Source organism: Marmota flaviventris, chromosome 7, assembly GCF_047511675.1.
Source record: "Marmota flaviventris isolate mMarFla1 chromosome 7, mMarFla1.hap1, whole genome shotgun sequence".
In the NCBI taxonomy this organism is placed as follows: domain Eukaryota; kingdom Metazoa; phylum Chordata; class Mammalia; order Rodentia; family Sciuridae; genus Marmota; species Marmota flaviventris.
Genome location: NC_092504.1, coordinates 97472463 through 97500321, shown reverse-complemented (window position 1 = coordinate 97500321; position 27859 = coordinate 97472463). Strand labels below are relative to the sequence as shown.

At 35.6% G+C, this 27859-nt stretch overlaps 1 protein-coding gene across 1 annotated transcript; it reads right to left on the bottom strand.

Moving 5' to 3' along the window:
- Positions 1–4211: 4211 nt before the first annotated feature.
- Positions 4212–23849, bottom strand: LOC114081523 (alcohol dehydrogenase 1-like). Its single transcript, XM_034635504.2, has 8 exons — positions 23796–23849; positions 22622–22723; positions 10986–11124; positions 9489–9576; positions 9155–9374; positions 8693–8953; positions 7902–8037; positions 4212–4354 (listed from the first exon to the last, which is right to left on the bottom strand). Exons 1-8 carry the CDS (start codon positions 23832–23834, stop codon positions 4212–4214), a joined length of 1128 nt encoding a protein of 375 aa, XP_034491395.2. The 5' UTR covers positions 23835–23849.
- Between the last annotated feature and the right edge of the window lie 4010 nt (positions 23850–27859).

The following is a 27859-nucleotide window of genomic DNA, read 5'->3' as shown; positions in this document are numbered from 1 at the left end:
TTAGCCATCTCTCTTCCCAGTACTTGTCCAAGAAGGCAGACCATCAGTTTAGTTCTTTCTGAGACAAGTCAACTGAGCAACATATGGAATGGTGGGAAGCATTCCATAATATAAGTGGGATTTTAAAAAATATAAGGTGACTTGAGGCCATGAAAAATAAGACAAATTTAAAGTGAGATTGTTAGCATGGAGAGAAGATCTTTTTTATTATTAATAATCAGTTAATTTCTTTTCTTCAAGATTTAGATAGAAATATAGACATCAATTTCAAAATCATTAATTTTATAATCGTATCATTAAAATTCTAGAAGTACCCTCCTTCAATTTTTCTCTTTATATGTTGCAAGTAAATAATCAAAGAGGTGAAGAAGCACAAAGGAACATTGCTGAGGGTGCTCATACTCCATCTTCATTATCTGGGATCTCAAAACAAGAGGACACAGCGGATGCTGAAACACAAAGCATTAAAATATTGAATTGACCAACTTGCCCATGCAAATACAGGTAGTAAAAACTAGTTGTAAGTTGTGCATTTAAAGAGAGTTGTCCACTCATCCCCATTTCTTATCTCTATCTTATTGTCTCCCCTCCCCTTAAAGACATCAGAAAACATCTCTGGAATTAAGTCCAGTGGGTAACTAGTAACCATGTGATCTGATTTTAGTAATGAGAAGCAGAGACAATAAGGCAAGAGATGACTTTGAGTAGTTATCTCCTTTGGACCCACAGTTGCAGAGTTCATTTCACTCTGTGACTTTGAGTCTAACTATATGATATTGCTCTGAAATCTTTAGCTGGCCTCTTGTTGGTTTGGTGGGAAATGGAGGATTCCCATGGCCCCTGGCCATTTTCTAATTGTGAATGGCTACATGAGGATAATGACTATATTCCAATTCATATGTCAATGTCTTTCTTTTGGTTCTCATCTCTTGTGGTATTATGTCCTTACTTTATTAGCTGTCAAACTACTCTCTATCAGGGAAAACAAAATACATTATGCATTGTACATTGGTAAATTCCCTAGGTGTGTACAGTATTCTTAATCCACTATTCTAATGCATACGTGTTAGGGATTTTTGTTTATTATTCCATGTTTTCATTTATTAATTCATTTAAACAATTTTTAAAAAAACTGAGCAACTTTCACATTTAAAGCATTGTATCTGATGTGGAGTTATAATTAAAAATGTGATTTCAAGAATTCATCAGAGGGGCTGGGGCTGTAGCTCAGTAGCAGAGTGCTTGCCTAGCCCATGTGAGACAATGGGTTCAGTCCTTAGCACCGCATAAGAAAATGAAATACGAAATAAAATAAAATAAAGGCATTCTGTCCATCTACAACTACAAAAAAATTTTTGAAAAGAATTCTTCAGATGAATAACTATTCATATAATTATAATGTAGTATTCTACATGTTATCATGGGGGAAATAAAAGTCAGAATGGGAGCAGAGAAAGTATAGGTAGCTTAGAATTTGGGAGCTTGGAGGCCTTGCTCCACTGTGATTTGGATAATGTCCAGGAGTTGGAGACATGGATTTTGTTTGGGATGGGTATGGGCAGGGATTGGTGCTAGTATAAAGAACTACATGTATGAAATTTCAGAGACAGGCAACTCTGACATCATTCTTTGAGGTCCAGGGTTTGGGAGAAGGATCAAAAAACCTTAAGTTGACTGAAGCATCGAATGCATGGGTAAAATGTGAAAATGTGAGCATAACATGGAAGATTCATATAGAGGAAGGAGTAGCGAAAATCCAGGAGAATCTGCTCAGTTCTAACTGACTAGGTGATCCTGGAAAGACATCATACTTCTTTGGTTCTTAGTTTTATTCTCCATAAATGAGGGTGACAATGAAGTGACCGCAGAGGTTCCATGAACTTATAAACTATAAAGTCAAAGCTCAAGAGGTCCCTTTTCCACAAAAGTTTCTACAAATGGCTTGTTCATGGGATTGAGGTTTGTCAGCAGTGCTCTAGCCTAGAAATCTGTATAAGCAACAGAGGCTTGATCTATATCTTCTTTCCTCTGGAAAGTTCATCCAGATCCTCATACCACATTTTATTCTGCTACCATGCACACACTGCATATGTTAAGAAGAATAATGTTAGTTTTTTTTAACGATTTATTACAAAGTCTAATGTTTCTGTTTTGTCAATACTTATCAAGTCAATTCTAAAAAAGTTAAATTTAAAGAGAACTAACTTTTCCTGATAGGCCACTTGAGCAATGTAAATTGCTTGAGGTCTTTATTAATATGGTAATGAAATGCCTTCTTCCACGATAAAGTTCTGGAAGTAAGCTTCAAATTGGGGAGGAAAACTCTTTAAAATTAATATATGGGGCTTATTTGTAGTAACCACCTTTCAGAATCAATGGGAAGGGCAGAAGTGGCAACTTTTCTGTTCTTTTTATGAGTGCAAACTATGAAAAAGTGGTCAACCTATAAATAAAAACATGCTCTGTAAATTAGCAAAATGACTATCGCATTTGTTTAAAAAATCAGATGGCATTATGCAATTCCACCTGCTACAAGTTGGGTGATTTGGGTCTTTAATATTTTTGAGAACACAAATTAAATATGCATGAAATTCTGTGTATTATGTAACAATCTTGTATTTCTCTAGGATAAATGATAAATGGATTTTAATACTCTTTCACTATTGTTTTATGAGTTGTTCAAAACATTACAAAGCTCTTGACATACCATATTTCATATATTTGATTCAAGTGAGTTGTGAACTCCCATTTTTACCCTGTATACTCTTTGACTATTGGTGACCAATGAAATGCATTTATTTGAATAGTATCTGGGTATAGGAGTAGAATATTTAGCTAAAACATTCCACAATGTTTTTGCTAACTAAGGGTCAATTTAAAAATTCTGTGAATCTGTTTGGGTCACATTGTTATAGGAAATATAGCTCTGGTCTCATTTGCTTTGATCTCAATATACATAAAGTCACAGGTGGCATCATAGAGCTGGAAATTTTCTTCAAGGTGACACAACCCATCATCTGTGTTTTTCAGATTTTTAGATCTGAGTTAATTCTAGTCAATCCAGTCAATGCACTTTTAATAATTTCAACCAAACTTTATTATTGGTTTATTTTAAAAAAACTGTAAGGTGGGATTTCACAGCAATATCATATAGTTAGGCTCAGGAAAGGCAAGGTAATATCCTAAGGAGATCTGGTTCTCTTCAGGTGTAAAAGTTCTTGCATTTTAATTTTTTATAAGGAAAATATTTTTGTAGTCAAAGTCTTTATATTCACTACTCTATACAAGAACGAACTCTTCCTTGCATGTTGGATTTTTCACTATTTGGGTTCTTGTATACAGTCCCAATTTCTCCGATGCCTTGTACTCTGATGATTCTTCTTGTTATAGACCTACAAGTTCCCAAGGCCAATGGATACCTTCTTCCTGAGAGATCATCCTATTCTATTCATTAAGAAATGAGGTCTCTTTCCCCTGAATCTTGAGTTTTGAATTTTTGGCCAGACATCACATCTAGCTCCACGCTGCAGTTATTCATGTATTCAGCATGTTACATTCAAGGGCCAAATGGGCAATGACCTAAAGGCAGTGATTAGATTTGCCAGTGTGTCTAGCACAAACTCTTAGGTGCTTCATGAATGTATGAAGATTGGAAATATTTCTGAAATGTCAAATAGTAAACTGTGATTGAAAATAAACTCATAAAAGCAGGGTTTTTTTGTAGCTACTTAATTTTATGCTGAAAGGTCATTTTAAAACTTTGGGCTTTTCAGTTTGGTAATCAATATACATTTTATTCTCTTTGTCATATATATGCTAGCACTTAAACTGAAAACAATGAAAGCTTATTTTCACAGTGCTTTTTCTTTCACTGATCATTTTTATTTTTACATTTGTTCTTCATATGGTCTCTCAAGAGAGCAGGAACCCTAATCCCCATTTTGTAAACAGGAGCAGTGGCACAGATCAAGGCAGCCATTTGGGCTACATAGTGACTGAATGGAAGCCTGGGCACTCTTCAAAACAGACTCACAGCTCTTTTATTGCTGCCCCCTAAACCATTTCTCACAATTGCCCACTTTCACACTTGATCTATGCCCTCTCATGTTTTATAAAATTTTGGGTAAAAGTTGCATGTGTAAGATACACAGACACAGACACAGACACACAGATGTATGTATGTGTGCACGTGCATGCACACACACAAATACTCACCAATGTCCACCTTGGAGCAATTCAAATGCCTTATTGATACTTTCAAAAGGCAATTTATGGGTTATAAGTGGGTCTATATTGATTTTCTTTTGAAGGTAGTCAGTTACCATTTTAGGAATACAGCTTCTGGTTTTATAATCTGTAGAAGGAAAGGAGAAAAATAGCAAGACCTGAAAATAACAAAACTAATCAAAGAATCCAATGAACTATTTGTGTATAAAACTGGCAAAAGCATTCATGGGAGGTAGTTAGCCATTCACCTTTTGATCCTTTATCTTGGCATCAAAAGCAAAGGCAATTTATTCCAGATCCTCCACATCTGGGTGCTGCTCAGGAGTGTTAAGATCATTCAGAGTCATCGAGGAGCCCTGTATAGGTAAGCCTAGTGGACTGGCAGAGCAGACACAATGCTGTCATGGACCCCAGCTCTGCCCTGTCATCAGGACACTAATTTTTTCTAAACCAATTTAACTTCTAGCTGGTTCAATTTGATATATATATATATATATATATATATATATATATATATATATATATATATATATAACACAAACTTCACAAACCTAACATTTCAATCTTTGAAATAAACCTAATTGTGTAGTGGTGTTCGAGGGCAGGGAAGTAGAGTAAGAGTAGCTGTATTAGGTGCTATTGGAACCCTGCCTAGATCCCCTTTACTATAATCACTAGGAGCAAGGCAGATGCAGGGATTGTTTTCTCCATATTTATAACTGTGAGGTCTAAAGTTTAGAGAGGTGAGATATGTTTCACTGATTATATTAATATATATTTTTAAAATTTTCCATATTTTAAAATTCTTTGACATATTGAGGGCTTCGGGACCTGGGGAAGAACCTTCCTTCCAAGGTTAATTAGTTCCAAGGGATAGTAAACAACTTGCCTGACATGCACACCAAGAAGCCCAAGACTTTAAGCCCTGTCCCTCCCCTCCCCTTTTATCAGGCTTCACAGTGAGACAGTATACCCCTGTCCTAAATTACCCCAGGGCCAGTTACCAGATAACTAGAGAACACCCTGTAGCTCAGAAACCATTGAAATGATTTCAAGTTAATTCTAAAATTTCTGAGTTTTCTTTACTCTGTCTTCTGTTCCTTTCAGTAAATATCACAATAAAGTCAGTGACTCATGATTCCCATGTCATTTTGAGACTAGAGCAAAGGATAGGTAGCTGATTATCAAAGAAAAGGAAGTGGGTAGATAGCACTTTCCCATTAACTGTTGGCTAATGCCTCCCCCAGGCAGGGGAAGGAGGCATTTTTTCTAACATAAGCAATCAGCCCCTGGGCTGTTCTTTTCCTGTCTTTTGCTCATATAGTCAAGATAAGAAGAGGAGAAGGCATGAGAAGAAAGGAAACCTAAAATCTAGAAAGAGGTAGGAAACCCCCCTTCCATGGATACCAGCTCTGGGTCTCCTTCTCCCTTTTAGAGAAGTCTGTGTCTGTTCCATCCCTTAAATAAAATTTGTTTTCTTTCCTTGGCATTTCTTGGGTGTTTAATCTTCAATAACAGGGAAACGAGGACCTGATCCTGATTTTCAATTTCTTCTGTCTCCTGATTGAGCCTAGTGCTTCCTTGTATGGCCCTGCATGGAGTGAAGTGCCCCCTTCTCTTAAGAACTGAGGTAATATACTCTTCTTTCAAGGAAATTTTCTATATGTATGTATTCTATGATAGTTGATTAAAACAAATCCTGGGGATGGAGGTATATTTTACAACACTAATGTACATCTGGAAAGCATAACATTAAACCTAGAATCCAGGTCTTTATATTCTTAGCACAGTTCTTTATAGCCATTTAGAATTTATTTAAGACTATTATGAAATGTTAATTAAGATGAGGTTAGCAGGGTGCAGTGGCACACAGCCCCTCAGGAGGCTGAGGCAGGAGGATCAGGAGTTCAAAGCCGGCCTCAGCAATTTAGCAAGGCCCTAATAGACTCTGTCTCTACATAAAGTATAAAAAGAGGCAGGAGATATGGCTCATTGGTTAAGCGCCCCTGAGTCAATCCAGAGCACCCCCCCCCAAAAAAAAAGGTTAAATAAATCAAATTCAGAAGGTTAAGGGTCCTCTTTCCTCTCTTATGTGAAAGCTAGAGAAGAGAAAGGAAAATAGAGATGGGGTTGGAGCTCATGCAAATCAAAGGGAGATCAGTAGAGAAAAGAGACCAAGGGGTGGGAGGCAGGGAGGGAGAGGGAGAGTGCTGGAGAGTATTATCGGCCAAATTATATTGTTATATTTTTATTGTGTGTATGTACGAATATGTAAAAAATATCTCATCAATATGTACAATTATAATGCACCAATAAAAATGTGGGGTTGGGGGAAGATGGAATTTAAAGGAAAACTTGAACTCTTTTAAAAAAAGAGATAGCCAGCGTATTCTTTATCAGAACCAGGCTACAAAAATATTCTGTTTCTTAATAAGTGTATTAACCAGTTCCCAATGCTATGCCTGAGATAATTAACTTAAAAGTTATCATATTTCTGGAGGTTTCAGTTCAAGATTGGAGAGGGGTAGGACATTACTTTGGGCCTCTAAGACTGTACTAGATGGGGAACATGAGTTAGAAAAAAACCTGCTTACATCATGAGTCAGGAAGCAGGGGCGAAGGAGAATGGAGTTCCACCAGAGTCCCTTTTGAGGGTATGCCCCCAAAGACCTAAAGACCTCCCAGAAGGCCCCACCTCTTAAAGCTCCACAGCACCTGCCTTCTACACATAGATCTTTGAGGGACATTCAACTCTAAACCATAGCAATAGGTCAATTGGACTAAAATGGTGGGTTATAATATTATTGGTATGCAAGATTTTTAGTAATTAAGAAATCTATCATATGATATATCAAGAACTATATAATGTTTTGAACAGCCAACAATAAAAAATTAAAAAAAAAATTACCAAAAAAAAAAAAAAGAAATCTATCAAATGAAGGTGATTAAAAGGAAAAGACCATTACACATTTTTGCCTCCAGAATGAGAATTTGGTTGTGATTTTCCTTATTGTGTTTATATATTGTGTGAGAGAAGGAGATATGGAAGATATGAATGTCAGAAAAAAGTGAATAAATTCCTCCATGAAATCAAGGATAATAATATGGTTTAGATATGATTTTAGCATGCCCCTCAAGGGTTCACATATTGAAATTTACTCCATAGTGTGAGATTTCAAGGGAGCAGAAACAATCCAACTATGGTGTTGTACAAGGGGAAATTGGAGACATTTGGAGAAGAGATATCCAAGTATGACTCCACGTTGGAGTTGCCTGTTTTGTTCTGAAGAAGACACTTAGGGTGATTGTTGAGGTGACAACCAGGGGTCAACACAGCATGATTTTCTTCTAGTCTTATTCTGTACTGGGGAGTGGTTCAGAAAAATATTGTAGCTCTCCACCAATTACAGAATGTGAGAGTGCTAATGAGAACCCTAAGAAGTGACTCTTCTGTATCTTATCAATGATGTTAAGCTCATGTCCTTTTGCTCCTCTATGTAATAAATACGAGTGTGAGGAGGTAAAGGTGTTCTTTCCTACATTTGGTACATTGTCTTCTATTTCCTTTCAAAGAGGATTATTTTTCCTATGTTCCTTCCCCTCCACTGCTTGCCAACGAGCACACAGGATGTATAGGTTTCTGGAAAAGGCAAAAAGGAAAGTAAAATACTCACTTCCCATAGTACCACCTTTCAGGGTTCTCCCAGAGAGAAGCAGCGTTGGGTCAAAAATGAGTTGTGAATTTGTGGGTGCTAATCCAATAATCACAGCCACTCCGTAGCTTGGGTGGCACGATTCCAAAGTTGCGACCTAATTTCAGAGATGGATGGATTAGCTTCTCAGCAGCCCTAAATCTTCAACTCACAACTGCAGAACGTGTTCTCAGGGAGGATGTATGGGAGAAATCATATAGAATAGGACAGTATGCAGGACAGTCACTATGATTTGAACAAATTGCTTAAATTCATTATGATTAAGTTTTTCAATCTTTAAAATGAGAATAATGTAAAAATGATATACAGATTAAATGGGATAAAATATATTAATTACTTGGCACAGTACAAATTATGAAAGATGTGTTCATTTTTTTTTAGTTATAGTATTTATTTTTGGCTGGGGGAGGTACTGTTGTATATGCATGCAATTTCAAGGTCAGTCCCAGTAACTTAGTGAGATCCTGTCTCAAGATAAAATTTAAAAAAGGGCTGGGGATATAAGTCAGTGGTAAAGTGCCTTGAGTTCAATCCCCAGTTCTAAAATAAAAACAGAGATAATAATAATAATTTTATCAGGGCTGAGGTAGAGTGCATGGTTAGCATGTTCCTGACTTCAATCCCTAGTACCCAAACAATTTCAACATGCCCCCCCACACACAAAAGGTAAATCAATACCAAAATTGTAGTAATGTCTTCATGAAGTTAATGTGTACACTCATATTGACAGGCAGTGCTTCAAGATAACTTACCATGGTATCAATAAGTCCAATGGCCTCGAAGGCAAAGTCAACACCTTTGCCAGTCATTTCTACCACCACCTCCTGGACAGGTTTCTTGAGTTTTTGAGGATTAAGGCAATCAGTGACTCCTAATGCTCTTGCCCGAGGAAACTTCTCCTCCTTGATGTCAACCCCAATGATCCTAGAAGCACCAGAGGCTTTGCAGGCCATGACGACAGCTGAGCCAATTCCTCCAAGTCCAAAAACCACACAGGTGGAACCTGGGGTGACCTGCAAATTCAGAGGATAGAATATAATTAGGCATCCAAAGCCGATGCTCTTGTGTTGAAAGAACTTTCCTCTTGTGAGGCAAGAAAAGGCCTCTTTGGCTTTATCTGTGATGGAAGAAGTTCAGAGAAGTTTAGAGAACGGAGTTCAATTAGATGTTATATAGACAGTGTCACTGAAAACAACACAGAAGCACATTCTTACCTTTGCAATGTTAAATACAGCTCCAAAGCCTGTAGGGACCTCACAGCTTAGGATACAGACTGTATCCATGGGAGCATCATCATCAATTTTCCCCACTGCAATTTCATGTACCACAGTATATTCAGTGAATGTGCTTGTGCCATAAAGATGATAAATCTTCCTTCCTCTGCAGGTAAATCTGCTGGTTCCATCTAACATTAATCCAGTTGGAGGAAGAATACTGTGCCACAGATACATAGTGACAAAAAGAGAAATAAAGGATTTAGCTCTAAGTCGATAACTGTACCAATGAAAGCAAATGGGGTGAAAGAAAGTCAAAGAAATTGAAACTAACCTTTCCTTCAAGCAGAAGTTGCCCGTGGGGTGCAAGCAAGAACTACATTCTCTGCACTCTGGAAGAGGGAACATTAAGACTTTATCTCCTAAGGAAAAAGAACAAAGAAAATGATTACCAACTGGGTGGAGACATTGAATGTAATAAACCCCACCTTTATCTATAAGGTATCATTCATAGTAAATATTTGTGATTGGTTGTAATGAAAGTTATCATTATCTTTGAAGTTATTTATAATTTCACTTTGGAATAGAAATAAGTCAATTTTTAATGCAAATGGACCTTCAAAGTAGAAAAAAATTGGGGGAATTTATGTTTCACAAAATTGGAATCAAAGGTAAGACAGTGGCATCAATATATGTGGTCTAAGGCTCCTCTATTTTGACAGCATTTTTTTTGTACTGCAGATTGAACTACTTAGGGGTACTCTATCACTGAGATACATCCCCAACACTTTTTATTTTTTATTTTGAGACAGGATGTTGCTAAGTTACTTAGGCTTACCTTGAACTTGCCATCCTCTTGCCTCAGCCTCCCTAGTAGCTGGGATTACAGGTACGTGCCAAAGTGCCTGACTTATTTTGGTAGTGTTCTATCCCAGGAGAAAGATCAAGTTTGCATTTAATATATACTTGATATTTGTTGAAACAATGAATTAATACTCCAATGCTAATACCAGAATTAATATTTATTATGAAATGTTTTATTATTGAACAAGAGTCTAGAATTTGAGGGAAGGCTTCCTGTGTCCTTAATCCTTGCTCTGCCATTAAGTAGCTAAATTAATAAAATGATTATTTTGCCAAGGCTTCTATTTCCTCACAAAGTGGTTTTAAAATATCTATGACATGTGTGTTTATTGTTAGAATAACATATATAACATAGTAAAAGTTTTGAAACATGAACAGTATAAAAATGCAAATACAAAGTCTGAAAGAAACTTTTATAAATGATACCTATTCCAGACAATTTAGAGGATTATTTTGTGTGTGTGTGTGTGTGTAGAAAAAAATTGTCAATCATACATATTTTAAATTTACTGGTATTACAATACATTGTATATATTTTCAATTCTTAGTTTAATTTTGGGAATATAGATTTGCCATAATCTGTATGGAAATGAGTAGATTGTGTTTTTTGTGGGGGAGGGGAGGGAGGGTACCAGGGATGGACTCAGGGGTACTCGATCTACCATTGAGCCACATCCCCAGCTCTATTTTGCATTTTATTTAGAGACAGGGTCTCACTGAATTGCTTAGCACCTGCTAAGTTACTGAGCCTGGCTTTGAACTCGCGATCCTCCTGTCTTAGCTACCCAAACCCAAACTGGAAGATTCTGAATCTTAGGTTGCTTATATCGTGCACTGTACCTGGTGTGTGAATGCATTTTAATGTTTTTATCAACGTATGATGGATTCTGTATTTTACAGTGCTGTTGGGGAATAATTAAAAAGCTAATTTGAACAGGAGTTGACACCGTATCTGGCCCTTACTTACCTGGTTTCACACTGGTTACACCTTCTCCAATACTCTCTACGATCCCAGCTCCCTCATGACCCAAAATTGCAGGAAATGGTACTTTGTCTTTTCCTTCCAGGATGTGCTTATCTGTACCACAGATCCCAGAGGATATAATCTGAAAGGTGATTACATGATTGGAGATAAAATGCCTTGTCATAAAATGATTGAGTCTTTCATAAAAATGCAATATTTCCAACTTTAGAGGCAGAATATATTCTTTAAAACTTGGGCTATACATTTGAGGCATTATTGATTGTGTCCCTATAATAGAGCTGTTTCAGGAAAAGGACCAAAGCATTTGGTTTATCAGTCTATATAATTTCCCCTAGACCTCTTTAACATCATAAACACCACTGAATTATTTTCTGGCTCTTTGTCAAGAGGAGCTATGCATTCTGTGAGATATGATGAAGCACACAACCCAAACTTGAGCATCTGTTTTGATACATACACCCTAATGGAAGAAACCGTGGGTGATAATATCTATGCTGTTCTCCCTGCCTTGCCCTCTACCTGCCAGTAGAAGAAGCTGAAACACAAGGCTTTTCATGTTAAGTCCCCACCCAGATCTTGGCGTGCTAGTTCATAACATGCAGTTAATATCCAAAAGAATAGGTGAAAGGCCCCTTTCCCCCCCTAATACTCTGCTTTGGTGCACAGTTTTCTTTCCTTTTTCTCTTTGTAATCAGTTTCTTTATCCAGCTATTCTAGTAACAAAGGCAAGTTGGTTTTCCCCCAGGGTATTGAGATTTCACAGTTGGAAGGAGTTGGTGGCAAATCAAAGGTTAGCCTCTCATTGCACATTTCACTTGGTACACTCATAAGGCACTATTTCCATTTAGATATTCTCTTCACTGTTTTTTCTCTACTCAACAGTCATTGACCCTGGAGCTTTGGTACTTTTTGCAAATCTGATTGCTCAGTTCCATGATGACTTATTTTCTTATTCCTTTTTGATCTTTGGAGGTTGAAAATATTTATTTCTATGGGTTCTGCTGTGTTTGCTCAGGCTTTTTGCTTGCATAACTGTCCTGCAAGCTCATGTCTCTCTGCCTTGAGTTTTGTCTGCAGGAAATCTCTGATTAATCATGCATCTTGATATTCAATCCCTATTCTATCAGAAAAATAACTGGCTAGGTTTCTCTACAAATAAAAATAATTTTCCTTTTCACTCTTTTGTTTGTTTTTCAAATTACTTTAGGCTATTCTTCTATATTTTGTACTTTGAATGAACTTTATGGTCTATCCCTCTCCCCCAATTTCAGTGAGCTATTTGAAATGTCCCTGGTTTTCTAGTATCTAGGCTTTGGCACACTGCATCAACTAGTTCAAAATAAAATTTGAAACCAAGCACCTTGTTTATGAAATTAGAACTTAACTAGCAAGATTATTTTCAAGTATAACTGAGAAATTCTACATAGAGTATTCAGCTTTCAGTTGTGGCAAGCAAGGCTTTTCCAGATTCAACCTTCCAAGGATAAGTAAAAAAGCTGGGCACCATATATGCAACAGATGACAAGCCATGGGATAAATTCAAATTGAGTTTCAACTGATTGAATGTAATGTTAATTCAGTAATATCCTACAGAAATGTATAACCTGAATCTAACTGGGAGATCTCACATGAAATAAACTGAATAGAATTTGTTAGTCACCTTTGTGTCACTGTAAACAAAATGTCTAACAAGAGCATCTTGGAGTAGGAAGGATTTGTTTTGATTCATGGTCTCAGAGGATTCAGCCTTTGGTCAGCTGCCTTCAAGGCAGAAACACCATAATGGAAGGATGTGGCAGAGGAAGGCTGTTCAACTCATGGCAGCTGGGAAGGGAAGAGAGAGAGGGGCTGTGGAAAAGATCAACCCTCTGTTATGGTTTGGGTGTAAAGTATCCCCAAGAGCTCCTGTGTAAATGCAACAATATCCAGAGGTAAAGAATTGGCTTATGAAAGCTATAACCCAATCAGTTCATCCTAGTTTGAACCGACAAACTATGTGGTAATTGTAAGCAGATGAGGCATGATTGGAAGAGATGGATCACTGGGGGTGTGCCCTGAAAGGATGCATTGCCCCTGTGGCCCCTTCCTTGCTTGTTCTTTCTGCTTCTGGGCCCAAAACCACCTCCAAGATTCAAGGCAACCTCTCAGCTGTGAGGTGTAAAAATTATAAAACAATTTACATGCTTCCAATATACAATAGCACAGAGAAAACATCCATCCAAAAGGGAGGAATAGGGACAAGAAGGAATGGGACCAAAGCAAAATCGAAACCCAGTGGGGCAAATGTAAAGTCCCAAAACTCAACATCCAGAAACTGAAGTATGTGGTGGTTTTCTTGAAATCTTGCCAGACAAAGCACTAAAACTGGGGTCAAGGAAGTAGGATCCTTGAAGAGATTGCCACCACTAAAAATAAGTTAATTGTCTTGCACAATGACATAGTGTTATAGTTTAGATGTGAGGTTTCCCTCAAAAGCTCATGTGTGAGATTATGTGTGTTTCCTCTGTGCTTTGTATATTGGAAGCATCTAAATTGCTTTATAAGTTTTATAGGAGCTGACAGCTAAGGGTTTGCCTTGAGTCTATGCACTTAGATTTTTGAGCAATGCTGGAACTATGGAGATTATGGGTACTCTTGCAGATGTACTAAAAGGAATTTTTCATTGGGAAGTAGTCATGAGATTTTGGGGGCCCAGGGGTAGAATGTTATGATTTGGATCTGTAATATTGCCCCTAGAAGCTCATGTGTTAGTAAATGCAACAATATTCTAAGATGAAATGTTGGATTATGAAGCATGTGATCTCATCAGTAGATTAATTTATTTGATGGATTAATAATTTCTTTTTTTAACTTTTTAAAGACCTTTATTCGTGTGACTGTAACAAATGAAATTATTAATTTCAATGAATTTACTGGGAAGTGATGAAAAACTATAGGTAGGTGGGTCATGGCTGGAAGTAGTTCATTGAGGCATGGCTTCAGGACTATATCTGTCCCTGACACTAACTCTTTCTCGATTTCCTGGCTACCCTGAGCTGAGCACCTGTCCTCTGCCATGCCCTTCCACCATGATGTTTTGTGTCACCCCAGGACCAGATCAATTGTTTTAACTCATCATGGATTGAGTCCTCTGCAACCGTGATCCAACATAAACTTTTCCTCCTCTTAAGTTGGTCTTTTAGGTATTCTGGTCATAATGATTAAAAGTTGACTAGCAGTTTCTTACAAAATAAATGCAAAATTTCTTTTTTAAAAATATATTTTGCCCTTCTATTTTAGATTTTATTCAAATATGTCTGATGGTACAAGGTGAAAATTCTTTGAAGATGAGATGTGAAATGGAAGAGGAGGATTCAATGCTTAAGTCTACTGGTAATTCTGATAAACATTTATGATGAAGAATTATAACATTTTGAGTCATTTCAATGAAATAGTGAACAAGGCCAAGGATAGTCAAGAAATTTTGAAGAACAAATTATAGGACTTATTCTGTATGATAATATAAATCTACGATAATGCAAGCATTTGTTTTTGGTACAATGATAAATGTACCAATAGGTTAATGGATCAGAATTAAAATTAAGAAGTAGACCCAGACATACTAGCCATTTGATTTAGAGAAAAAGTGGCACTAAAGTGTAGGGGTAAAGGCAGAATTTTCAAATAACTAGGTCAATTTGTTATATAAGTAGGAAGAAAGTTAATCTTGGACTTCTACCTCACAGCAAACACAAAAGAATTATTGCCAGGCATTTTTTACTTGTAGATCTAAATGCGAAGTGGAAACCAGTTAAGATTCTAGACAAAAACAAGGAAATTATCTTCCTGATCTTGGGCCAGGGAATGATTTCTTAATTGGGCCATAAAAGGCACTAATCATTAGGGAAAACATTTATAAATTGGACTTCAGTAAATTATGAAATTCTCTTCAAGTGTGTAAACAAGAGAGTGAAAAGAAACCAGAGTGGAAGAAGAAATCTGCCCCAGTTATAATCAACTGAGGAGTCATATCTAGACAAATATATATATATATATATATATATATATATATATATATATATATATATATATATATTGAATGTCTACAAATAAATAAGGAAAAGATGGACAACCCAATAGAAAAAAGGAACAAGACACTATAATCTACTTCACAACAAATTATATCTGAATGGCCAAAAGTATATGAAACATACTCAAACTTCTTAGTCATTAAGAAAATGTAATTTAAAATAATATGATGATGCAGTCTCTGTAAGAACTAAAATAAAATAATTGATTACGCAAAACACTGAATGTGGAGGAACTAGAATTATCTTGTGTTTCTAGTGGGAATATTATTTTATTCTTTATTTATCAATTATGTGTCAGTTCTCCTAAGTTTATTGGACACTTGATAGGCTGCTCTGTGCTGTGATAAGGGTGACAAGGGGGAGAAGAAACATGCTATTGTGGTTCTCAAATAGTCACAAGAAGACAGTGGTAATAAAGAAACTATTTCTCTCCTAAACATTTTAATGGGTGAAGAGCAATATTGCCACTTTCCTAGTTAGTTTGGGACATACCTTAACTGTTAAAAAAATGTTATGAATTTTGCCACTTTATTTAATGAAGGAAAGAAGATATTGACTCTCCATAGCTAACAGGAATAAAATAAAAAGGCATAAAAATCCCTTAAATGTTGCTATTGAGAACTTCTAATGAATTACATAGAAAGCATTCTAACATCAGTGGTAAAACTATTTTACTAGATAGTAGTGTCTAACCCTATCAGGATCAAATCTGACTCTATCAGAAAGTGTTACTTTACATCAAAATGTGTTTAAGATGGTTTATCCATTGCCAATGACCATAATAGAGAAAAAGATGCAAAAGAGAAAAAAAGAGAGTGTTCAGAGGAGAAATATTAAGAAATGATTTACCCCTAGTTAACAGGTAAAACCGGAACCAAATTTCCATATTATGTTATCAGGTACATTTAAATTTTTCTGCAGGTAACAATTGGAAATTGATTGTTCTATAGAATGCTCTACTTTGAACAAGTGCAAATTGAAAGTCTAAAAACTTACTATGATTAATAATAAAGATTTGGAAGCAGGATCTGGCAATCCAGTGCTGATAGTCTTGGCCATAGTAGGACAAGATGTAGTGCTATTTTCTGAAACCTAGTAGAAGAATCCTAGATGGGGCAAAGCTCTCTTACTGCCAGAATGTTTAAAGATGCAGGAACTGGAGACTAAAAGTAGAATCTCATATCGTTCTTATGTTTGTTAATCACATAAATGCATTTAAAAATTTTTCAGAATGTAGGTTCAGTCATTACTAATAAATATACCTAATGTATTTGTTGCTTGAAGTAAATTATGTATTATAGGTGAATTTTAATATAAGTGAAACATCAAATGATTGAATCTAGGCAATTATTAAAATTTCCCACTGATGGATATTTTATTTTCTCAATTTGTATTTAGTTTTAAAACAAAAAACTGACAAGTTTTAAAACAAAAAAATTATTAAAAAAGAGTAAATGCCCATTTAAAGGCACTCAATAGTTTTAAAGACTTAATTTGGAGATAGCTGAATATTTTGTGTATAAAGTAAAATTTGCACTTAAGGAATTATTAATTTGTATAATTCAGACTAAAGAATTTACCTTGAGTACCTTTTTTAAGTTGGGTACATCAGCAAGAAGTTATCTTACTCTTTTAAAATATATATGTGATGTCTTTATTTTGCCTTCATTTTTGAAAGATAGTTTTGCTAGATTCCTCTTGGTCAATGTTTTTTTTTCTTCAAACACTTTAAGTATGTTATCACATTGCCCTCTGAACTCTATTGTTTCTGATGTTAAATCAATTGTTAGTCTTATTGAGGTTACCTTCTATGTGATATGTTCTTTTCTCTTGTGCTTTTAAGATTTGCTTTTCCTTTTTATTTTATTGTGTTAAAAACACTTAATATGATTTCTATTTGCTTAATTAAATTTTAAGTGTACAATACATTATTGTTGACTACAGGTACAATATGGTACAGCAGTTTTTTTTTTTTTAACTCAACTGAAGGAAGAATATACACAGGAGAAAAGACAGTCTCTCTAATAAATGATGTTGACTTGTTTAACTGAAACTTTATTCTTACTGATTAGTAACTCTCCATTTCCCTCTTTCTCCCAGCTCTAGAAACCACCACACTAGTCTTTGGTTCTATGAATCTATTTTAGATATTTGATATCAGTAGAGTTATATATTATTTGTCATCCTGTGATGCACTTATTTTACAGCATAATGTTCTCAAGGTTCATATATATTATCACAGATTGCAGAGTTTCCTTCTTTATAAAAACCAAGTAGTATTCAAATGCATGCAAAAAGCACATTTTCTTTATTCATCTGTTGATGGATATTTAGGTTGTTTCTACATCTAGGCTATTATGAGTTGTGCTGACATAAGCATGGGAGAGTTGTATCAGCAGTATTTACATACTGATTTCAATCTTTTGGATAAATACCCAGGGGCTGCCTTATGTGGTTGTTCTATTATTTAATTTCTTAGAGAAATCTCCATATTATTTTTATTATGGGTGCTACAATTTGAATTCCCATCAATAGCTAGCAACAGTTCTAACTTTTTGTACATCCTTGCTAAGAATTTATATCTTTTGTTTTTTGATAATAGACAACCTAACAGGTATGAGGTAATATCACATTGCAGTTTTGATATGCATTTCCATAATAATTAGCATTTTTGATAAACATTGATCATTTTTTGATAAACACATTGACCAATTGTATGTTTGCTTTGAAAAAATGCATATTTAGGTCTTTTGCCAATTACATTCTTTTCTTGCTATTGAGTTAATAGAAGTTCCTTATGTAGTTTAGATATTTACCCCTTATTATTTATAAGGTCTGAAAATATTTTCCTCTCATTCTATTGGTTGCCTTTTCATTCTGGTACTTATTTCCTTTCATTTCTTCATGTCCATGAAGTCATTACCAAGAACAATGTCATAAATATTTCCCCTATGTTTTATTATAGTAGTTTCAGACTTCATGTTTAAGTCTTTAATCAATTTTGAATTGATTTTTGTATACAGCATGAGAAAATTTCCATTTTCAACCTTTTGAATGTGGATATTCAATTTTCCCAACATTATTTGTTGAAGAGACTATCTTTTCCCCATTGTGTATTCTTGGCATACTCATCAAAGTTTATTGTTTATGTGTAAGTTTATTTATAGTCTATTTCATTGGCTCATATGTCTACTTTATGCCAATACCATATTGTTGTGAGAGAAAAAGAAGAAGGAGGAGGAGAAGGAGGAGAAGGAGGAGGAGGAGGAGGAGGAGGAAATATAGATAAAATAAAAAGCAGAACAAAAAAGGGAAAATTATATAAATACAAATCAAGAGGGAAAAATTAGAAAAAAGAAAAATCCAATTAAAGAATAAACACAGAATAAGACAAAAGTAAGAGAAAATGGTGAGATATAAAAAGTAATAATAAAAGAACAGATGGAGAAAAGAAAACGGGTCAAAAATTCTTCTTAGCCAAGGTTCTTGGAAACATCTCCCACCTGTTCTTTAAGATCGGAATCTACCAGGTATGGTGGGCAAGGTTATTGATTGCAGCTGCTGCTTCTTGTCATGCCTCTCAGTTGTCACCAAATGAGTTATGATGGAAAGCAGGCTGTGTCCCACTTTTCTCACAAAACAGGTTAAGGAACGTTTACAATGCTCATATTCCCTCCAGAGGTTTTTAGACTGTGCCATCAACTTCCAGGGCTCACCTATAGTCCCTCATCTCCTCAAATAGTTACACACTTATTGTTACTTGGTTTCCACTCCCTGGAGAAGCAAACTAGGGCTAGTTATCTCTTGAAAACCACCTTGAAATCCCTGTTTAGCATCCTTTTGTTTCTACTTAAAGAACTCATTTATTTATTTATAAGATCCATCTAGTGGTGATGAACTTCCTTGGCTTTTGTTTTGTTTGTGAAAGTCTTTACTCTTCTTTGTCTTTTGGAGGACAGTTTTGTGAGAAATAGCATTGTTTTGTTGGACTTTTTGTTCCTTTCATGACCTTTTGGGGTCTTTTTCTGTAACCATGGATAGTTTTATTGAGATTCGCTTGTATGTGACTAATCACTTTGTTATTGGTAATGTTCTCTTTAACTCTGACAATTTGATTAAAACATATCTCAGTATAGATCTTTGAGGTCATCTTATTTGGGTTTCTTGGCCCTTTTTCTTCCCTGGATTTGAGAAGTTTTCACTCATTATTTCTTTGAGTAAGCTTTCTAATCTTTTCTTTCTTTTGTTTAGGATTTCCAAACTCTATAAATTGGTCTTCTTATTGATATCCCATAGTTTCTTTAATATTCCTTTAATCATTTACTCCCTTTTTTTTCCTTGATTAAATTTTTTTCTAACCTGAGTTCACAGATAATTTCTTCTGGTTGTTCTATTCTGCTGTTGAACCCCTTTAGTAAAATTTTAAGTTAGTTAAGGTATTCTTCATCTCTATGATTTTTGTTTGGTGAATTTTAATGTTCTCAAAGGATCTATATTAAAGTTTGCTGATTATTTCTTTTGCTTGCTCAACTCTGCTCCTGAATGCCTCCTATGGAAATTTTATTTCAGTGATTATACTTTTCAGCTCAATTTAGTTGCTTTAAAGATGAATCATTGTCATCTTTAAAAATAACTTCTATATTGTTTTATTTAGTTCTCTGAACATTTATAATAGCTGATTTTTAAATCTTTACTAAGTTCTGAGATCTCTGAAAAGCTATTTAAATTGCTTACTTTTTTCCAGTATAATGATCAACTGTTTCTTTGCATGTCTTAGGATTTGTCAAAAACTGAATATTTAGATAATAGAATAGTATCTCTGGATTTTGATTAGTCTCTTCTTCCTATCCCCTTCCATTCCTTTCATTGTGCTTTTTCTAGTGTCAGACTTAGGTTTTCAGTTTTTCCCCCTATATTTTTATTTTTAAACCTGGCTTCCTAGAATTTTCCCCTGGGTCAGCATCTTGAGGAATGTTTCCCATTCTTCCTCATGGTTAGTAATAATTAGCAGCTTTCAAGTGCCCATTTTAGTTGCTCCTGAGGGAAAGCCACCTAGTGCTTATCCATAGTCTTTTGGACCCCCAAAGAGGAACATGATCTTAGTCGACTCCTTTTAATAGTATCCTTGGGTGGCGCTCTGAAAGCTCCATGAAACTGCTGCTACCAGTTTCATGGAGCTTTCAGTCTTCTTAATTGCTCATCACTAAGATCTCTACTATGATTTGGATATGTTTTGTAGCTTGAGGTTCATGTGCTTGAAGCTTGGTCCTCAATATAATAGTATTGAGAGGTGGTTGTTATGGTTTAGATAGGAGATGTCCTCAAAAGCTCATGTGTGAGACAAAGCAAGAAAGTCTGGAGGTGAATTGATTGGGCTATGAGCATTCTACCATAATCAGTGAATTAATTCTCTGATAGAGATAAATGGGTGGTAACTGTAGGCAGGTAGGGTGTGGTTGGAGAAGGTGGGTCCCTGTGGGTGCGCTTTTGGATATATTTTTTGTCCTTTTTGAGCAGAGTTCTCTCTGCTTCCTGTAGCTATGTAGGTCTGTTCCCAGATGCTTTCCCCTGTCACACCCTTCTGCCATGATGTTTTGTCTCCCCTCAGGTACAGAATAATGGAGTTGGCTGTCTTAAGGACTAAGACCTCTGAAACCATGAGTCAAGTAAACTTTTCCTCCTCTAAAGTTGTTCTTGTCAAGTCTTTGGTCACAGCAGGAAAGAGCTTACTAAAACAGTGGTGATAATTTTAAGTGGTGGGTTCTATTGTGAGGTGATTAGGTAATGTTGACACTAAACTCATGAATCGATTAATGTGTTTCTCAATAACTAATAACTTATAGTCTCATAGGAACGAGTTAGGTCTAGCTGGACTGGATTAGTTATTGAGAGAATTTCTCCTTCTATTTCTCTGCCATGTTGTAACACAGCATGTTGTCCTCACCAAAAACTAATCACTAGAAACTAATCATGTTAGCACCATGCTCTTTGACCTCTGAAACTGTGAGTTAAATATGTCTCTTCTTAAAAATAAAGTATCCAGTTTAAGGTATTTTGTTATAGCAACAGAAAACACACTAAGACAATCTCTAATGTTTTTGACAATCCCTTCAGACATGAGTCTTTTCATACTCTTTTCCAAATAAAGTTAGCCCCCTTAGCAGGGCTGCAGAATTATGAATCTTTCATGCCTATTTCTGTGGTTAAAATTTCTACATTAATGCAATAAAGTTGGGGGTGAAGGCAATGACTTGTTACCTAAAATGACACCTTTGCCCTATGAGTTGGTAAATTCTTGCAAGGGACTGAGTTGGGTCCAATTCATACTCATATTGAAGCCCTAACCCCCATGTGATGAAGTATTTGGAGATGGATATTTTGGTGGGAGGTAATTAAGTTTGGATGAAGTCACGAGGATAGGACACCCCTTGTGAGATTACTATCTTTATAAAAAGAAACCAGACAGCTTGCTTGTTTTCTCTACCTTGCTAGGACATGGCAAAGAGATAGTCATTGTGAGCCAGAGTCATCACCAGAGCTCAACCATGCTGACACCCTGATCTTCTAGACTTCCAGCCTCCAGAACTGGGAGAAAAATGCTTGTTTGAACTACTATTCCATTATAGCCTGAGTATGTTCATATAGTTCTCATCTTGCCCTGCCTGGTGTGATCTTCTTCCTTACTAGTGAGCGCTGGGGAGGAAGGTGGGTGATTTGGGTCAGGTATCCTAGAAATGATGCATCTAGAGTGGAGACTCCATGGGTAGGAGATGGGTTGGGGAAGGGTTCTCAGTTTTCTCATCCATTCCACTGGGAGTAGAGAATCTGCTTGTTGTTATCTTACTCCAATTTCCTGCTGCTACACCAGAATGTCACAGATTGCGTAACTTGTAAATCACAGAATTCTTTTTGGCTCACAGTTGTGGAGGCTGGATCTAACAGTATGGAATCTGGCACCCCACAAGGGCCTCCCTTCTGTGTCTTAATATGGCAGAGGGCTAAGTGAGCATGTGTGAAACAGAGAGAGAGGTGTGGGTGCTGATTTTACCCTTTTATCAGGAGCCTACTTCCATGATAACTAACCAACTCCCACAACAATAGTCTGGATCCATTCATGAGATGATAGCTCCGTGATCTAATTTTCTTTTAAAGGTATCACCTCCCAATACCCTTAAATTGGCAATTAAATTTCAACATGAGTTTTGGAAGGGGCAATCAAACCACAGCAGTTATAATCAGAATACCTTTATAATTGTGAATAAAAGAGATTTATGACTCAACAATTGCTCATGTAGATTTTCAAAATTTAAAAACAATAATATATTTAAAATATTTAGTGACATTTCAATATTTATGTACCTTATGTTTCTGACATTTTCACACAATGCAATGATCTTACTATTAAATACAGTAATATAGAGCTGGTGTAAATCATAGGAATTCCTGATTTTCTTTAAATACAAAGTGTCATTTTTTTCTCCTAAAATGAAAAATAATTATAAACACACATCTGCATTCATGCCTACTGAAAGTCTCATTTATATTTACCTTAATTCGAACTTCACCAGCTTTTGGTGGATCAACTTCAACTTTCTCAATAGACAGGGGGGCATTTGTTGTCCAGGCAATGGCTGCCCGGCATGTGATAACCTATGTATATAAAGATAAAGTGACAAAGTGGTCTTATTCCTACTAATCTAAAATTGAGTGAGACATTTAGTTACATTCCCACTTACAATACTGAATTGTCATTCTGCTTTATCACTTTGAAATATAGGTAATAGACTTCATTCATTGAAAATAATCACATGTATATTTTTATACATGAATAATATAAATTGGGAGACAAATGATTTATATATATACACACATATATATCTATATTTATATATGCATATCTATATCTCTATAGACAATATCTATATCTATATGATTATATATGTGTATATATCTATATCTTTATATACATATAGAGATATGTAGTCTTTGTCTCAAAATTGTTTTATTCCAGTTATCTGAATGATACTTAGGGAATTTCTCATCTGTATTCCAAATGTCATGAGATATTAATGTTGCCCAACTGGTTTATGGATCCCAGTTCAGTTTTCTAAATCTAGATTTCTACATTGTAATTTCTAATAATAATCATCTATTTAAAATAGAGAAAACTGGATCATTGTAATGTTTTGAGCAACTAATAAAAAATAGAGAAAACTGGAATTTATTGTGAAAAGATTATTATAAGAAAAGAGAACTATTATATTGGAAATAGGAAAAGAAATAATGTTAATTTTGTTTCTTTATGGTCATTTCCATAAAACATCATGCAGAATATTTTATTCTATCTTCATAGTTCTTGTGCCTTATAACCTTTATTCATTTATTGCATTTTTATTTTAAAATCTCTACACAGCTCAAGCATTGATAGTTATCTATTGATTTTTCTACATTAGTAGGTGGCTGTATTTGACAGATTCTTTTAGCATTAGAAAGATTTTGTTCTACTTTACAGAAGGATTAATTGTTTTTTAAATGATAAGAGTTCTTACTGTATCACAATTATGAAATTGTTTTTGAAAAATCAATTTGCAAATGACCAGGAATACTTCCTCTGTGTAAAGCATGGTGTATATATATTCACATGGTATCTTTAACAGCCTAAAGTACATCTAATGACAAAAAGATTAATGAAGCTACATTTGAAAAGCAAACCAACACTTACTTTGTTGGATGTTTCAGTGAAGAGTTTTGCTTGCTCCATTTTTCCTTATGGCTGGTTTAGAAGTGAGAACTCTGTCTCTTCTCACCAGCTTTTATGGAGCCTTAGAGTTTCCTCCCACCTGAGAGTGACTCATCTACTACATAGCAACCAAGGGAGGAGGGAAGGGAAAAGGGGAGAAATGAAAGGTTGAGTAAAGGATGAAAGAAAATGCATAATATGAAACTGAGGAGAAGGATGAAGAAGAACAAATCTTGAGGAGAAAAAATGGAGAGCTAGTGAAGGAAAAAGCGGAAAGTAAATAAGGGTTTTAAAAAGAACAAGAAAAGGGTATATTTTTCCATCTTCTAAGATCTTCTTCTATTTCTCTCTTTAGGGTTCTGTAGTTTTCATTGTATAAGTCTTTCACCTCTTTTGTTAGGTTGATTCCCAAGTATTTTATTTTTTTTGAAGATATTGTGAATGGAGTGGTTGTCCTCATTTCCATTTCAGAGGATTTGTCGCTGATATACAGGAATGCCTTTGATTTATGCGTGTTGATTTTATATCCTGCCACTTTGCTGAATTCATTTATTAGCTCTAATAGTTTCTTTGTAGAGCCTTTTGGGTCTGCTAGGTATAGAATCATGTCATCTGCAAATAGTGATAATTTAAGTTCTTCTTTTCCTATTTTTATGCCTTTCATTTCTTTCGTCTGTCTAATTGCTCTGGCCAGTGTTTCGAGAACTATGTTGAACAGAAGTGGAGAGAGAGGGCATCCCTGTCTTGTTCCAGATTTTAGAGGGAATGCCTTCAGTTTTTCTCCATTCAGAATGATGGTAGCCTGAGGCTTAGCATAGATTGCTTTTACAATATTGAGGTATGTTCCTGTTATCCCTAGTTTTTCTAGAGTTTTGAACATAAAGGGATGCTGTACTTTGTCGAATGCTTTTTCCGCATCTATCGAGATGATCATATGGTTCTTATTTTTAAGTCTATTGATGTGGTGAATAACATTTATGGAAAAATATACCCTGTTCATGGATAGGCAGAACTAACATCATCAAAATGGTGATATTACCAAAAGTTCTCTATAGGTTTAATGCAATGCCAATCAAAATCCCAACGGCATTTCTTGTAGAAATAGAGAAAGCAATCATGAAATTCATATGGAAAAATAAAAGACCCAGAATAGCAAAAACAACCCTAAGCAGGAAGTGTGAATCAGGCAGTATAGCGATACCAGACTTCAAACTATACTACAGAGCAATAGTAACAAAAACAGCATGGTACTGGTACCAAAACAGGCGGGTGGACCAATGGTACAGAATAGAGGACACAGAAACCAATCCACAAAACTACAACTATCTTATATTTGATAAAGGGGCTAAAAGCATGCAATGGAGGAAGGATAGCATCTTCAACAAATGGTGCTGGGAAAACTGGAAATCCATATGCAACAAAATGAAACTGAATCCCTTTCTCTCGCCATGCACAAAAGTGAATTCAAAATGGATCAAGGAGCTTGATATCAAATCAGAGACACGGCGTCTGATAGAAGAAAAAGTTGCCTACGATCTACATTTGGTGGGGTCGGGCTCCAAATTCCTCAATAGGACACCCATAGCACAAAAGTTAATAACTATAATCAACAAATGGGACTTACTCAAACTAAAAAGTTTTTTTCTCAGCAAAATAAACAATAAGAGAGGTAAATAGGGAGCCTACACCCTGGGAACAAATCTTTACTCCTCACACTTCAGATAGAGCCCTAATATCCAGAGTATACAAAGAACTCAAAAAATTAGACAATAAGAGAACAAACAACCCAATCAACAAATGGGCCAAGGACCTGAACAGACACTTCTCAGAGGAGGACATACAGTCAATCAACAAGTACATGAAAAAATGCTCACCATCTCTAGCTGTCAGAGAAATGCAAATCAAAACCACCCTAAGATACCATCTCACTCCAGTAAGATTGGCAGCCATTATGAAGTCAAGCAACAACAAGTGCTGGCAAGGATGTGGGGAAAAGGGTACACTTGTACATTGCTGGTGGGACTGCAAATTGGTGCAGCCAATTCGGAAAGCAGTATGGAGATTTCTTGGAAAGCTGGGAATGGAGCCACCATTTGACCCAGCTATTCCCCTTCTTGGTCTATTCCCTAAAGACCTAAAAAGAGCATGCTACAGGGACACTGCTACATCGATGTTCATAGCAGCACAATTCACAATAGCAAGACTGTGGAACCAACCTAGATGCCCTTCAGTAGACGAATGGATAAAAAAAATGTGGCATTTATACACAATGGAGTATTACTCTGCATTAAAAAATGACAAAATCATAGAATTTGCAGGGAAATGGATGGCATTAGAGCAGATTATGCTAAGTGAAGCTAGCCAATCCCTAAAAACAAATGCCAAATGTCTTCTTTGATATAAGGAGAGTAACTAAGATCAGAGTAGGGACGAAGAGCAGGAGAAGAAGATTAACATTTAACAGGGATGAGAGGTGGGGGGGAAAGGGAGAGAGAAGGGAAATTGCATGGAAATGGAAGGAGACCCTCAGGGTTATACAGTGGAGGGGGTAGAGAGAGAGAGGAGGGGAGGGGAGGGGGAGGTGGGGAGGGGGGATGGTGGAGGATGGGAAAGGCAGTGGAGCACAACAGACACTAGTATGGCAATATGTAAATCAATGGATGTGTAACTGATGTGATTCTGCAATCTGTGTATGGGGTGAAGGTGGGAGTTCATAACCCACTTGAATCAAAGTGTGGAATATGATATGTCAAGAAATTTGTAATGTTTTGAACAACCAACAATAAAAAATTAAAAAAACAAAAACAACAACAACAAAAAAAATAAATAAAAAGAACAAGAAAAAAACGATGAAGGGAAAGTAGCAACCTCCCCCAAATCATATATTGTGTTTTATAGTTTGGAAATTCTTATACATCCATAATGTCACTTGATCCTTCACAAGACAACTAGACTAATTTTCTTATGAGGAAACTAAAGTTCAGAAATGATTGCAGATTAATTTTAATTAGAGTTCAAATAAGGTTTATGATTTCAAATCCCATGATTTTGTGGGAAGAATTATGAAGAAAAGTATAAAAAATGCTGAGAAGTGAGAAAAATTTAGAAAGAATGGTAAAGATTGTGAAAGGTAGAAGAACAGGAATTATCATACGAAAATAAAATTTAAAGACTTATTTTGAAAGGAGTTAATCTTGTCAGACAGAAACCTAATTCAAACTGTTTAATGCAAAACAGGAGTTTTATTGGTCATGTGGTTTTGGAGATAGAAAGATCAAGCACAAGCGTTTCCACCTTGGCACTCATTTTTTGGACAATTATAGGTTATCAGTCGTCTGCTGACAGGTAATGATGATAATGATGAATAAAAATGGTGAAAATAAGACATAGTGCTTCTCCTTCTCTAGCTGAAACCTGTTTCTGTTGGCTTTATGGTAAAACTCATTTATTTAATCTAGCTTTTCTATTTATAATTTTACCCTTCTATCTCAGTAGACTTACTTCAAAACTTTATTCTGTTCTTTTCTTTTAATTTTCTTTAAGTTTATTTTAATTTTTATTTTGAGACAGCGTCTCTCACTTTTAATTTTTATTTTGAGACAGCATCTCTCACTAAGCTGCAAGCCTTACTAAATTGCTGAAGCTGGGTTTGAACTTCCATTATCTGAGTTTCTGGGATTACAAGCATGTGCCATCACACGGAGCTAATGCATTCATTTTTGTTGTGAAGTAGTATTTTATTGTTTTGGCTTATTACAAATAATAATATCATGCACATTGACTAATTCAATGTCATGAAGATTTATATTTAGTTTTCTTCAGATATTTTCATCGTTTTAGCTTTTAAATTTAGGTCCTTGATTTATTTTGATTCAATCTTTGTGTATGGTATGAGGTAGGGATCAAACTTCTTTTGCATGTGGATAACCAGTTATTCCAGGCTCATTTCTTAAAAATATATTCTTTCCCTATTGAATGGTTTTGGCATCCTTGTCAAAAATCAATTAGCCATAATTATATGGGTTTATTTCTGAAATCTGTTGCTA